Source organism: Zonotrichia albicollis, chromosome 6, assembly GCF_047830755.1.
Source record: "Zonotrichia albicollis isolate bZonAlb1 chromosome 6, bZonAlb1.hap1, whole genome shotgun sequence".
NCBI classification, from domain to species: domain Eukaryota; kingdom Metazoa; phylum Chordata; class Aves; order Passeriformes; family Passerellidae; genus Zonotrichia; species Zonotrichia albicollis.
The window spans coordinates 32,040,374-32,054,569 of record NC_133824.1 but is presented as its reverse complement, the minus strand read 5'-3'; the positions used below and the strand labels follow the sequence as shown (position 1 = coordinate 32,054,569).

The 14,196-nt window shown below is 40.4% G+C and overlaps 1 protein-coding gene across 3 annotated transcripts in view; it reads left to right on the top strand.

The window, feature by feature from the left end:
- The window catches only part of AMBRA1 (autophagy and beclin 1 regulator 1), a 126,627-nt gene that overhangs the window by 67,016 nt on the left and 45,415 nt on the right, over positions 1-14,196 (top strand). For all 3 annotated transcript variants that reach the window (XM_005480053.4, XM_014265467.3, XM_074543058.1), the window contains one exon: positions 7,489-7,599. In XM_005480053.4, the coding sequence (XP_005480110.1) occupies positions 7,489-7,599 (111 nt within the window). The remainder of the gene's footprint in view (positions 1-7,488; positions 7,600-14,196) is intronic.

Genomic DNA, 14,196 nt, shown 5'->3' with positions numbered 1-14,196 from the left:
CCTTCATTAATTTGCAAGACTCTTTGTCCTTTGCAGAATCAGTTGCTTTGAAGCAGATTTCAAATGTATTATCTTACTGGTTTTTTAGTAGATTGATGTGGACCTCCAGATGCAGAAATGCCTGCAACCCAAATTATTGTTTATCCTCACACTGACAAGATAAAGATTGTCTTCATTTTCCCAGTATTTTCCAGTTAGTAGATTTCATTCCTGGGCAGTAGCTTCATGGTTCTACAGCTGATTTCTTAAGATTTCAGAGAATTTTGTAATAGAAATGATGAAGAAAGTGTAAATCCCTTTCTCCAACAATTTACTCATTGTTTTATGTTAGGGGTTCTTAAATGCATACAGACAAAACGCATAAAAGGCTGCAAGTATGCAGAAAAGGTCAAACCAAAACATTAGTTAAAGGAAATGCAGATTGGAATATATTTTTAGTGCTTGAATCTTTTCCCTAAAAGGCTGTACTGAAGGAAACATGTTTTACTGCCTGAATCATATGGTAGTGTGAGGCATGCTTTTAACACATGCCGCTACCGCATGGAAATAAAGAAGGGATCTCAAAACAAGTTTAGCAGCTCCAGCAGTTTGCTGATAGGAAGACTCCAGCTTTGACTATCCTTCCCAGCAAGGGGCCTAAATGAAAAAAAGAGAATTTGTTTGACCAGCCACTTCTCAAACAGCTTGCAAATTGTTTCAGCCAAGTGTAATAGGTGTTTCTTTTATATCCATAATGTTTTCCTGCTAAACTCTTTCAATGTCGCAGCATCTCAATTTGCAGAAAAATTTCTTTTCACTTGTCTCGACCCATGACATTTATTTTTACTTGAGGGCTTCATGGAGCTCCTGTATCTCTACATGCCATTCCAGTACTGTATCCAGCATCAGAGTTCCAGGAGTTTCATGACGGTCCCTAAACAACTGGTGTTTTGCTCCTTTGAATGTGTATGCATACCTGCCGTTACATGGTGTAAAGCAATAGCGTAGTGGAGCCTTCCCAAGGAACTTCCCATCCACTGCAGGTAAAAGCATCATAAATGACTAATGAGAACACAAATAGCTGAACCTAAAGAGGATTTTCTTATAAAGAAGAAAGTAGCATTTAACACCTTCATTTGAGTTGTACAGATGTAAGAGCATCACTAAGACTTAGAGCTCTCCTTGTTTTGCAAGTAGGATTTTTGGCTCTCCTGTGAATTGTACTTGCTACCCTGCGAGAATGAACTGTGGATAAGCTAAATAATTATGTATCACTAACAATATACAACTGTTACTCAAGATCTCACTTGTCTCATTCATCCCTTCTCCTTTCTAGCACTAAGGTGATGTGTACTCTGGTCTGCCCATGATTCAGGTGGTATATCTCTCTGTTTTGTTGTGTTTTGGTGTTGGGTTTTTTTTGCCTTTTTTTTTTCTTCTATGGCATAAGAGATTATGAATCTTGCAGATAACAGTGTGCAGATACTGTTTAAATCCTGTCAGTCTTTTATTGTGGTAGTGCTGTACTTGGGGTGCTGATTGGTAGAGATGTGGGTCATAGAAGGAAGGAATTCCATATATTCCTTCCGGTTTGTTTGGGGTTTTTTTCTGTTCAGCAGCGCATACCTGATATTGGATGGTTGGAAAAAGTTCTTGTCAGCTGGGAGACTTAGGCCACATCTGTTGCTACCAGAAGCTGAGAGGTTTGATGTAGCTACAGCAAAGAAATGAAGCTGCTTGTTCTTTATTGGTCACCCTGAGTAGGATGAGACCGTTCTAAACAGAGACATTTGCCTACTCCAATATGTATACACAAAGGCTGTAATAAGAGAATTTATTTTTCACAGAGTATAGAATTTTCCTCATCCTCAATTCTGTGCAAATATTATTGGCTCAACTTTTGCCTTTTCAGGAAACTGTCCATGCTGTTGCATGTCATATTTTCCAATTTTCATGTGTAGAAGGGTGACATGAGGTGGGGAATCTCTACAGTGAACAGCAACAGTGTGAATTCTGTAAAGGAGAAGAATTTCCAGCTTGCTTGATGAGATGCAAGCAATACAGATAAGAAGGGATGCATTTGAAAAGGATCTTAATGTCTTCTAGTTTCCCTGAGGGAAAACTGGACTCTACCATCAAAGACAAATGCTTGCTAGATACATTTCTCTATTAATTGTTAGATGATCAGACAAAGAAATAAAATACAGGAAGGTAAGATGTCAAGAAGCCATCATCAAGCACTCGTTTGGAGGTGGAGGCTTTTGGCCAGGCATCTGTTCTTTTATTATTTGTGCTTGTTGCAAATTAACTGATTTTCTTTTGAAGTCTAAAACTTGTGGCTGCAAAATTCCCTCCCCTATATGATGTTTGCATTGTTCTCAATGTAAGTGGACCCCTTGGGTAATTGACTGGCTCCTATTAAGATGGTCATCTTCACTTACCTACAGCTGAGCCCTGCTCCAATTCCCATAGCTGATACGTTTATGGAACTTGGCATGCTAAGCTTGCCCCTTTTGAAAGGAAATTTTGCAGTGGGAATGAACATGAATGGGAAATTACATTTCTTCTTATTTTATACATCTGGAATAAAGAAAAAATAATAGCCTTTTGAAGGTTCATCCTTCAGAGAGCATAGACCTCTTAGAGGCTTTCTCAGTTAATGTTGAATCTAAGATCCTTTCAGTGCTTAGCGTATGCTGAACTACTCTTAGTAGCATATTGTGCATCCATTCATGAAAATCATTTTGTCCATTTCCTATTTACAGCTTGCTTGTACATTGAAGAACAAGCAAAAGAAATGGTTGAAAATACCAGGTTGCTCTGCATAGTGTTTCTACAGCATTAGCCCAGTTTGAGATAGATAGCTCATTCACTTCAAAGGCTGTGCCTTTGAGGTAGCCTGGAACAGAGATTTACTGGGACTTACCAAATTCACGTTCAGAATTTAATATATTTACTGTCTTCAAATGTAGTCCCCCAAACTAGGCTGTCCCATAGAATACTTGAGGGTTGGAAATGTATAAGAACCTGTTGCATCTCCACTAGACTTTAGTAATCATTTTGTTGGAGTTCAAATTGTTTCAGAACTGATTGAGAAAATGTGGTGTATTCTTGCAGCAGATAGTCTTATCCTTGGTTTGTCAAATTGATTTGTTCTGTGTTTTGGACTTCCTGGAGCCTGGATTGTAGTAAATCTAGAATAAGTAAATGTAAAACCCATCAGTTCTGACAGATCCTTTTACAAGTATAGATTAACCCAGTGTCAGCTACAGTTGCAAATGGTTTCATAAAGAGAAATTACTTTTCAAAGGTACTCATGCTTTGAGATTCGAGTACTAATCTAGGGGGAATTTTATACCAGGGACTAATCACTCCCTCAAACTGAGTCACAAATTAGCTAAGGGGTTTCTCCAGCTTCCTCAAGCTTATCTGTAAGCATTATCATAAATTTTTCTCTTATTACAAGGGGACCTGCCAGACACTAACAAATTATGGCTAAAGGATCTAGCCTAGAAAAAAAATTGAATTCTGGTTTCTGTTAAATACATGGAAAAGAAATTCCCATACTATGTAGATGTTTCATGTTCGAAAACGTGTACCCCAAAGCCTGTGTAGCTCTAGAGTATTAGGTGTTCTTCTGAAAGTTTGATAATAGTAGTCTGAAGTTAGCCTGCTTTTTACTGAGGGAGTGCTGGAGTGCCAAGGGAACTGGTTTTGCACTCCTCTTTTGCCTTTCAGTCTGAACTCAGACATTGGCTTGCATGGCTTGATTCATAAATGAGCAATAGTTGACTGGCAAAGGTTCATTTCTCCATATGCCAAGATATGTTGGATCCTCTGAGGAGGTTGAGACTGATGGATAAATATCTGTCACGTGTAGGTGGCCTATAAGAAAAGATTTGAGGATTTTTTATTAAAGTCTTTGTTAATACTTTCTTCCCCCCCAGCTCTTTAAACTCTTTTGTCATGTGCTGAGTGGGGGTGGATGGAGTTCAGGATGGTGGAGGGAAAATGGGGGGCTGCTGAAAGCATTTATCTTCATTTCTGCCATCATCCAGTGTTTATTACGCAGTGATAGACAGACGCAGGAAAGCTGCCAATCAAACCTACATTCACTGCATTTCAATTGGCCCTTGCTTTGGATTTCAGCATTTTGAAATCTACATCATCTCTGCAGAAAAAGGTTGTTCTGTTCATGAGGATGACAAGCCCGAGACCCTTGGGTACCCACTGCAGTCATTTGTGATCCCATCAAACAGTGGAAGACCCAGGAATCAGGACTGTCAGGCGCTTGGTGAGAACAGCTCCTTGTAGGAGCTGATCTGTTGCTGCCCAAATTTAAGAAGATACACTGTGTTGTTTGCCTCTAGGTTACATACAGTTGACAAGCAGCAGCACCTTCTCCTCTCATCCAGACTGAAACCCTGAATGGGCAAAGCCAGCTGAGAATGAATTCTCATGCTGCATGGTGAACAAAAGCTCTCTAGTGAGGATTTTAACTTTTCTCAGTCTTCCAGGTGTGGTCCAAAATGTTTCCCATAAGCCAAAGAGGACAACACAGGTTAGGATGGCATATTTCTGTGCTACAGGATATTTTCCTTCCTTAATTCATTGTCTGAAATGTTTACATGCTTTTAATCATTTTTACTGTAGCACAGTGCATGCATGCACGTGGGAGGTATCTGGCAGGACTTGTAATACAAATGTTATTACACTTTGTTATATGTATGTAGATATAATTTAATAATTGCACTCCTCAATTACTTAATTAGTATAAGTGGAGATAATTACTTAATAAAAGATGTAGATCATGGGTTTCTGATTAGTGTTAGCTACACAGGTTTGAAGCCTTCGAGAAATGGACCAAGTTTTTCTTTCACACTAAGAACTGTGTTTGCCTGTGTCCTAATCTTTTTGATAAAAGTATCTATTACCTGAAGCATTAGCATTACTCGGTAGCTTGTGCTGGCTCTGAAATCTGTGTGGGGCTGTCCTGTAGATGGGGCAGTACTGCTTTTTTCCATTGTTAATTTCTCTGCATATGATGTGACTGTCTTTGGACAGGATGAAAGAGGATGAAAGGTTCAAATGTACACCATAACTTGAAGGCTAGTTATGGTTTTTATTTAAGCCTTGCATCCTCCTCACCTTACAGGGAAAGGGATGCAAAGATGAGAAATTTTACAGAAAAAAGATCAAATCTGCTTGGCAGCTGCTTTTTATGGTACTTTTAGCAGTAGGTGTAGCAATTGTATGAGCCAGATGAATTTACTGTTTGTAGAACAGTTAGTGATTTTGCTAAGCTTCTCTGATGTATAGGGAGGGCATGATTGTTCTCCTAAGGTAAGTTCTCCATTTTATATATTGCTTGTTACACCTATGAAGGTTGTTCTCATTGCAAAACAGATGATGTAACTTTGTAACAATCATCCGTGATAAGATCAATATTCTGGAATTATGTGCCCTCTGTAGAACTTCTGTTGCCTGTCTTCACAGAGTGTTTTCCCTGCCTGACTCAGTCCTATAAGGCAGCTGCTACCTTGCTTGTGATGTGAGTTACTGTTTCCCTGCAGGAAGTCCCACTGCTTCACATTTGTAGAGCCCCTCTTTTTCTCTTCTCTTCCTGAGGGCTGAAGGCAAGACAGTAGAAGAGCTGCTTTTGTGTACCAAATCCAGGCTTGCAGTGAGAAGACTTTTAAAGATGAAGCAACATAAAATTTAATTGTCCTACTTCTGGTTGCCAAGTATAATTTCATTAATTCATTGAACCTGCTTTCTCCAGTGCATATCTTCTCTTCAGAGGAGCCCTTTGTTTTGAGGGATATAGAAAACAAGGCCTTGGGCATATGTTACAGCAATGGAAATGTTTTTAATTTTGCTCTCCAAGTGATCCATGCACCATGCATGACAGGTACAGAGATGGAGCAAATGTACAATGGAGGTTGGTTGATTGCTGGAGGCCTGACAGACTTGAGTGCACAGGGTGAAGCTGTCTGCTCAGAAGTCTTCTTCTTTGTATATTTCTGAGCTTTCCCTAGAAGCAAAAATCAGGACTCAAGCGGCTTTCTTGGTGTATTTGTTTACCAGCACCAGTTTAGAATTTGCTTACTTACTTTGCCCTGCCCACCTTGTTCTTTGCTTTGCTGAGAAAGCAAAAAACCTGTTGGTGTGTTTGTGTGTTCAGGCATTTTGGGTTTCTTTCTTTTTTTTTCCCTTCCCTTCTCCCTTCCCTTCTCCCTTCCCTTCCCCTCTCATGCCTGAGTGATCTTTTGGGATTTTATAAGAAAAATAACTATCCAGCCATCCTGTTCTCTCCATCTTCCTCCACACCAGTTTAACTTAGTAGCAGTTAGCAAGCTCTTAACTCTGCACAGGTGTCTGACAGAGTTGTCTAAGCGATGTCTCTTCTATTACTGCTGCTATGGCAGCAGTGTCCTGAGCCAACCCTTCTAGGAGAGTGAAGGCACTGACTTTGCTGTGTACTTCCCACTGGAGTGGGGAGATGCTGAAATCCAGACTGTGTAGGCACCGGAGGCTTTGCCTTTAGTCAGTTGTGCTTGGCAGTGATCCCGCTTTGCCCTCCCTTACCAAATTCTATGATGCTGAATTTCTCTGGTTGCCAGGATGTGTGTGTAGGACATGGGCTGCTTGTCCATGAAGGCCTTAGAGACTGCAAATAGCATGACATTTTTGACTGTAGTACTACCATGGATTAGCTGTCTCTTATCTCTGTTTGTCTCCCTGGGAATCCCATTTGATATGTCTCAGCTTTCTCAAATGTGTGCTGACTTGAGAGTAACCAATGGCTGTTCCTTTGTGCTGGGAAATATAGGTTCTTTATGATAGTTTCTGAAGAATTATGCTTAGCCTTCTGATTTTAGGCTGCTGACCAAACCCTGGGCAGTTAGGAAGGGTCATGGTGTCAGAGCAGCCCTTGCATGCTGTAGGCTGGACCACACAAAGCGGCAAAGGTCCAGCTCCTAGGTTTTCCAGGCCCATATGTTGTTACACCCCTTACTATGTGACAAATACTGTAAGCAGCCTCTATCTTCTGAGTGAAGTTTACAGTAGGAGCAGTGATTATGCCCATAAATCTGTGTAATTTCCCAGGGCAGTGCTTTTACTCCGTTTGTATTCTGATATGCCTTCTTAGCTGTGCTAGACAGTTTTGGGTCTGTGAAAATGCAGCTTCATTGTTGATAAGTAGAATGCATTTGCACCAAATGAATTGATTAGGATTTTGTCTTGTGTTCCTGGGCAACTCTTATCTCTTATCAACTTTATTTTCTTTCAGAAATGTGTTGCAGGGAGATGCTTTCCTGTTAATTTCCTGTTCTCTGTGGCTTATTGAGGATGTGCTGCCATTTCTGTAAATAAGGTTACTTTAAGAATCTAGATTTTTGAGTATTGGATTTTGAAAGGTTTTCTATGGTTTGTCTCCCCAGCTTTTTTTTTTCCTGGTTATTCTTGTAGAGGTTAAATTGCTAATTATTTCCCCCTTTTCTGTAGGTGCTGTGATTGGGGATGGACAGTCAGCTGTGGCCAGCAACATTGCCAACACCACCTACCGGCTGCAGTGGTGGGACTTCACTAAGTTTGATCTGCCTGAAATCAGCAATGGTAAGTTGGAAAAGACACCAGTGCCTTATTTTAAGTCTATGCTAACCAGAGCTAGGGTAAGCTCTAGGATCTTTCAAAGGCAGCTGTATGTTGCAGGTCTTGTTTGTCGTGTTGCGTTGGGAACTGTAAAATGCTTAGTCCTTTGAGGAAGTTGACTCAAAGCTTGTAGAGCTGTTCCTCTCCATCTACCTTGCAATCAGCAAATCCATGTGCAAACAGGGCTTGTTTTTTTGAGCCTTTTCACGGGCGTGTACCATTCTCTTAGTATTCTGTATTCGATGTCTTCATTCTCTTACTAACGAGTTCCTAGAGAAATACTGTCTTTATAACTTTAAATTAGAACCTGTGCATGAAGTGTGTGTGATTACTCCAAGTTACATCAGTGTGTGTTAAAATGCTGCAATACATTTTGGGAATCAGGACCCCAGTCTGTTGCTTACCAGAGTGTTACAAGCCCAGGGAACTAGATGTACCTTCTAGTCATTTGCAAAAGCAGTGATTAGTTCTCTTTCTCAGGTAAAAGCTATTTTTGAATCAGCAGTATTTGAGCAATATCTGAGCAATATTGCTGATTTAATTTATTTTCTCATTCATTTCGTGAAAATTAGACCACAGTTTCATATGTGTTCTATGGCATAAGCTAGCTCTCACATTGGAAAAGATTTCCTTATGCAAGCACAAGCATGTTTGATACTTGTGGTCAGCTGATCAAAGAATGACATTTTCAGGGCTAAAACTAACTTGACTAGAAAGGCTATTTTTAACCCAGAATGCGATCCTGATATAGCTTGTTGCACAGCTGCAGAAATGTTTGTGGCAGCCTGGGATGAAGATAAGAGGTGGATATTCATGAATGTTCTTTTGTGCAAGTGATTTTTAGCTTAGGCCATCTCTGTGCATATATGCAACTCACTGCTTAGTTTCTCAGCAAAAGCAGACTGGGTTCTACTTTAAGGGATTGACATTTTTAGGGAGAACAGGGATTGATTTTGTTTTCAGAAAGACTTCTGCTTTTACAGGTAGTCACTAAAATTAATTGAGAAGAGCTCTCAGTCCCAGATCTGTGTGTTCTGCATTTCCAGAAATTGCATATTTGACAATAGATGTCTCTGTGGGCTAGTGTCCTGCTGCTTAAAGAACCCACAAAAGGAGAATGTATGGAGGCACTGCAGTAGGAGAGGTGCAGAGAATCAAAATCACAGAATCAAAGAATAGTTTTGGCTGGAATGGAATTTTAAACATTGTCTCATTCACCTCCCCTTCTGTGAACAGAAACATCTTTCAATAGATCAGATTGTTGAAAGCTTCACCCAGTCTAGCTGTCATGGTTTAGCCCCATGCAGCCACTTCCTCCCTTCCTTCCTGCCCCCTCAGGATAGGAAGGGCAAGCAGAAAAAGGTAAAACTCAAGGGTTGAAATAAAACCAGTGTATAATTGAAATAAAGTTAATAATAACAATAGCAATAGTAGTAATGAAAAGAGAGGGTGAGGAAGGGTGAGAGGAGACAGAGGGGAAGTGAGGCAAGGAATAAAACCCACGGAGCACAAATGGTGCACAACTCACCACCCACTGACCAGTGCCCATCCCATTCCCAAAGAGCAATTGGCCCCTTGTGGCAGACTCCCCCAATTTGTAGGCTGGGTGTGATGTTCTGTGGTGTGGAAGATCCCTTTGAACAGTGTGGATCACCCATCCGGACCATATTCCCTCCTGGTTTCTTGTAAGGGTCGGTGCTCAAGGCAAAGTTTTGCCACATGGTGGCAATATTTTTGGAGGTCCTGCCAGACTCTGGAAGAGAATAAAGATGAAATCAGCGGGGTAAGCAACTTAAATTCATAGGGACTTCTCTGCGAGGTGTAGAGTGATTGAAAAGTGCTTCAGCTACTCATAGCTTATTTTTTTGCCTCGTCTGGCTGCTGGGAAGGCTGTTAGTTAAAAAGAAACAACAACAACAACAAAAAAAACATAAGATGTTTGTTTATAATTTATAACATTCCATAGAAATTAGGAACCATCTGCTGCTTAATACATCAGTGTTTCAATCTTCTCCCTTTCACCTACCAGGATGCTTTTATTCTGGAAAAGCTTCCAATTAGCTGGAAAGTGGGTATGGTTTCTGTTGTCATTGTGTCCTTCTTGTGGGCCACATTCCAGGTACAAGTCCGTCCCCAGCCCTTCCGACTCACCATGCTGTGCTTCATTGTTTTTGACTTGTCCATTTTGTCTTATGACCATTTGGAAATGTTCATTTTTACTCTTCTTTTATATGCTGAGTGCAATCCTGGCATTTCTAGTCTGTTAACCTTATCTCCTTCTGCCAGGGTGTAGTAGGGATGTATGAAGATGTAGCAGCTGTGTTTATACTAAGCCAGGTATTTGCCAAGCTTGCCTAAGCACAGAACAAAGGCAAGCTGCAAGTTTGCCAAGGTGCATGACTTAGAGATAGGAGAGCATGGTGCTGAGAACATCAGTGTTGTGTGTTCAATCCCCATATGGGCCATTCACTTCAGAGTTGGGCTTGATGATCCTTGTGGGTCCCTTCCAACTCAGAATATTTGGGATTCTCATATTCTCAAATGAGGAGCAGTGAATTGGATGAGTTTTTTGTGATTCTTCATGATATTGAAAATAAAATATTTTCTCAATAAGGTATGTGACTTCAGTAGCTCCTCTTTTTCCTCCCATTGTTTCCTGTAATTCAGAGGTGGTCCTGTGAGATAATCTGCTTACACAGAGAGGTCTATTGTACCCCCTGGGACTGGCTTAAGCAACAACTGCTTTGGAGTTCAGGCAGATGAAATGATGCAGCTGAAGTTTGGGACTGCCTGCCAGCTCCTCTCTCCATCAAAGCAATGACTCTGTGGCCAACCTCCATCTCTGAGCAGCTCTTCTTCCTGTAACAATTAAACAAAGAAAAGATAGTTGGAAGTAGGATGTTTTCCGCTGAAGCGGATGCATCCGAGTAGGTGACAGCAGTGAGATTAGCGCAGTCCTGTGATCTCAGTGTCTGGGCCCCAGCACCCTTGGAAACCTTGGGCTCAGGATGTGTCTCTGCAGCAGCAACCTCCCTGAGGCTCAGTGCAGCAAGAGCACACAAAAGCAGATCCTGGCAGTCCTGGAAAAATGGCTGTGCAGGGACCTGTGGGATTTTAGTATCAGCCCTGTCTTTCTCTGTTAATTGCAAAATGCAAAAAGATTGCTTCAGATTTCTTCTCTCCTTTTGCCAGTTTTGCTTTTAATAGCTCTGAAATAAACATGACCTGGTCTTATATTGAAATTGTCAGTCATATCAGCATTGGGGTGGAGAATTTATTTGACAGCAGAGACACTGCTATTTCTGCATTTATTTAATATTCTTCTAGTGAGTGTTGCATATCCTTAAAATTCCTGCAACTAAGTATTTAAAACAGTACTGAAAACAGTAGAATTTAGGCTTTTCATAATAAAATAGTTGAAGGCTTTCTCTCTTGTTTATATTTTAACGTAGTTTCTCTCCTGCTACTCACTGCTGATAATTTCACTTTCTGGTGTTGAACCAGTCTCGTTTAGGAATCTGGAGTTCATCCTGTTCTAACACTGCTTGGGTCTTGAGGAAGGTGATTTGATCAATAGTTACTGATCCACAGTGGAATGCAGTAGCTTAGTAGAAGAAAAAAGAAATATTAAACAAATTTTTAAATAGGAGCAGCTGTTAGGAGAGTTGGGAGCTATCTCTGAGAGTGGCTAGGAGTGGATGATGTGTCTAGCACAGTTTTCCTTTGGCAAACAGTGGTACTGCTGCTGGCATTACAGGCCTTCCCCAGCTTCAAGCATAATTAATGTCCAAGTTGGCACAACAGCTTGATTAATTTGTTCTCTGATGTTTCTTTTGATCTGTTTTGTCAGTTCTGTGGTTGCATTAACAACAAAAGAAAACAGGAGATGAAAGGGCAGTCTTCTTGCAGTAGTTTTCCAAAAATAGCAATAATTTTCCCCCTAAAATCTTCCTTATTGGCTTCATCTTCATAGATCAGGCTGCAAGCTCAAAGAAATCAAATAACTTCTGGGTTTGTCGAATGCATGGGTATGTTTATCTTTCTCATCTCTTGAGAACCTTGTAAATGCTGTCCTTAAAATGAAACCTTGCTGAGATTTCCACCTGTCATATTTAGACTTTTTCTGTTTGCACAGTGGACTCTCTTGGTTCCAGATGTAGGTGCTACCTGAATCCTCATCCTTCATAAATGAGGGCAAAGCAAAGAACAATAATGCCAGTGTGAATCAGGTGATGAAAGACTGAAATAAATAGCACTCTTTCCTGTTAAGCACAATTTGCATCTGTAATGTTTTATGTTCCCAGCACACATCAAGGTGGAAAGATAGTTCTCTTTTGGCAGGAGGGCTCACGTATTATGTTTTGCTAAGGGACATTCAATATATGCAACAAACTTTAAAAACAGGATGATATCCATTCATGTTGGTCTTCATTGTGGACTGCTCACCAAAAACCTCTTTGCTGTGCTGGAAAAGGAGTAGGTGTGTGGGGAAAATCCTTTAGATAGAAAATGAGTGAACATGTGCTGTGTGACCGACTCTGGGTGACTGCTGATCCAAACCCAACATTGTTGTAAAAGACATACAGTAAATCCTAGATAAGGAAGAGAATTAGAAACCTGGAAATGAAAGGAATGGCCATGGAACTGTGAGGATATATACAAAACATGGCAATATCTCCAAATCAGTAAATGGTACAGAATATAAACATTTCTTAACTTGCAAAAATTAAAGTGTGGAATTTCATCTTAGGAATATCCAAGTTTGCATTGGATTAAAAAACAAAAACAAACTTCAAAAGCTGAGAAGAACATGGATTCTCTAGACTGTGATTTTTCAGTAGTTACAGAGAAATCAGTATCTTTCCTCTCTATAACTTCCTGTACCTCTTTGAAAAGCAGGAGTTCATTAGTACCGAATGGTCCCTGGGCTAAATAGGTCCTGTTGAGGATCTGTCCCTGAACTTGCTGGAACAAATCCACAGGAGGGGCATGAGGATGATCAGAGGGCTGCAGAACCTCTGCTGTGAAGACAGGCTGAGAGAGCTGGTTTTGTTTAACTTGGAGAAGAAAAGGCAGCCTTTTGGTACTTAAATGGATATTAGGAAAAAAAGTGGAGAGAGACTTTTTGTTTGAGCAGATAATGTCAGGACAAGGGAGAATGATCTTTACTAAAAGAGGGAAGAGTTAGGTTGGGTATTAGGAGAAAATTCTTTGCTTGGAGGGTGGTGAGATACTGAAAGAAGTTGCCCAGAGAAGGGGTGGATGCCCCATCCCTGGAAATGTTCAAGGCAATGTGTGATGGGACCCTGAGCAGCTTGATGTCATCAAAGGTGTCCCTGCCCATAGCAGGAGGGTTGAAATGATGTGATTTTAAAGGTCCCTTCCAACTCAAACTATCCTATGATTGACACCCATACCTGTGCTCCAAAGAAGCAAGTCTATGTCCTTGTGACTTCTAATATTGAGCATCAAATGACAGTAATTAAGAATATTGAGAAGCCTTGGCTATCTCATGGAAAATGCAGCCAGACCCCAGAGATGCAGGACAAAATTTTGTATCTTGCAGAATAGGAATAAGAACAGTTCTAAGACCCCCAGAAATGGACTGGACTATGTTGGGGTTTTTTTCCCCTATAATCTAAGTTTTTTTGCAGGGTTGGTGGTGGGAGTGTTTCATAGATGTATCTTTAGCAAATGCTGTGCATGTGTGCTATGTTTTTTTTGCTCTGTTTGTTGTCTTTTTGCTTGACATTCTTTTAAGTAAAGTCTTGTGGCTGTGAGAGTCCCAATATTTACTTTTTAGTATGTTCCCATTCCCCCATTTTTTTCTCTCAATTTTTTACAACACTGCTGATTAGAGTACCACTACAAAGGAATTGATGAGAGAGGACCCCTTATCCAAGGAGAGTAGCTCACTGTTGCCTTAGAGAATCACATACTGTAGTTCCTAAAATTCTGTCTTCTAATTGGTTAAATTCTTTGATCCTTTAATGTCTATTTGAAAGACTGTTCTAGAATCTTGCTATTTTTGTTGAAACCTTTTAATCTCCAAACTCAATGCTTTTTTTTACCCACTTACCTGAGTAATGATCAGTTTTCAACATTATTTGTAGAAAACTGATGTTTTTCTGGCACTTACTTTCTGTAGTTTTTGAAAATACAGTACACAATTGTATTTCCTCCCCTCCCTTTATTTGGGAGGGGTGGTGTTGGTGTTTCGTGTTTTTGAACATAAAATGAATGTTTCATTTTCCCCAGTCATCTTTGCTGGCCATGTTATCAGTTAGGGTTTAATCGCTCTTGAACATGGCTGGCCCAAACTGTGCCCAGGGGTCCTGTGTGTGGTCTCAGCACAAGGCTGTGTACCAGCACTGATATTTCTTCTGGAATCGTGCTCCCTAGTGCAGTTCAGGATTGCTGTCACTTTCACTCTTACACTGGGTAATGGCTCAGTTTTTGCTACAATAACCAAAGTTAATTCTCTCATGTTTTCAAGTTCCTGGCTGAAGCAGAAGTATATAAATGTCAACACAACCTAGAGTTCACTGTCAACACAACCTA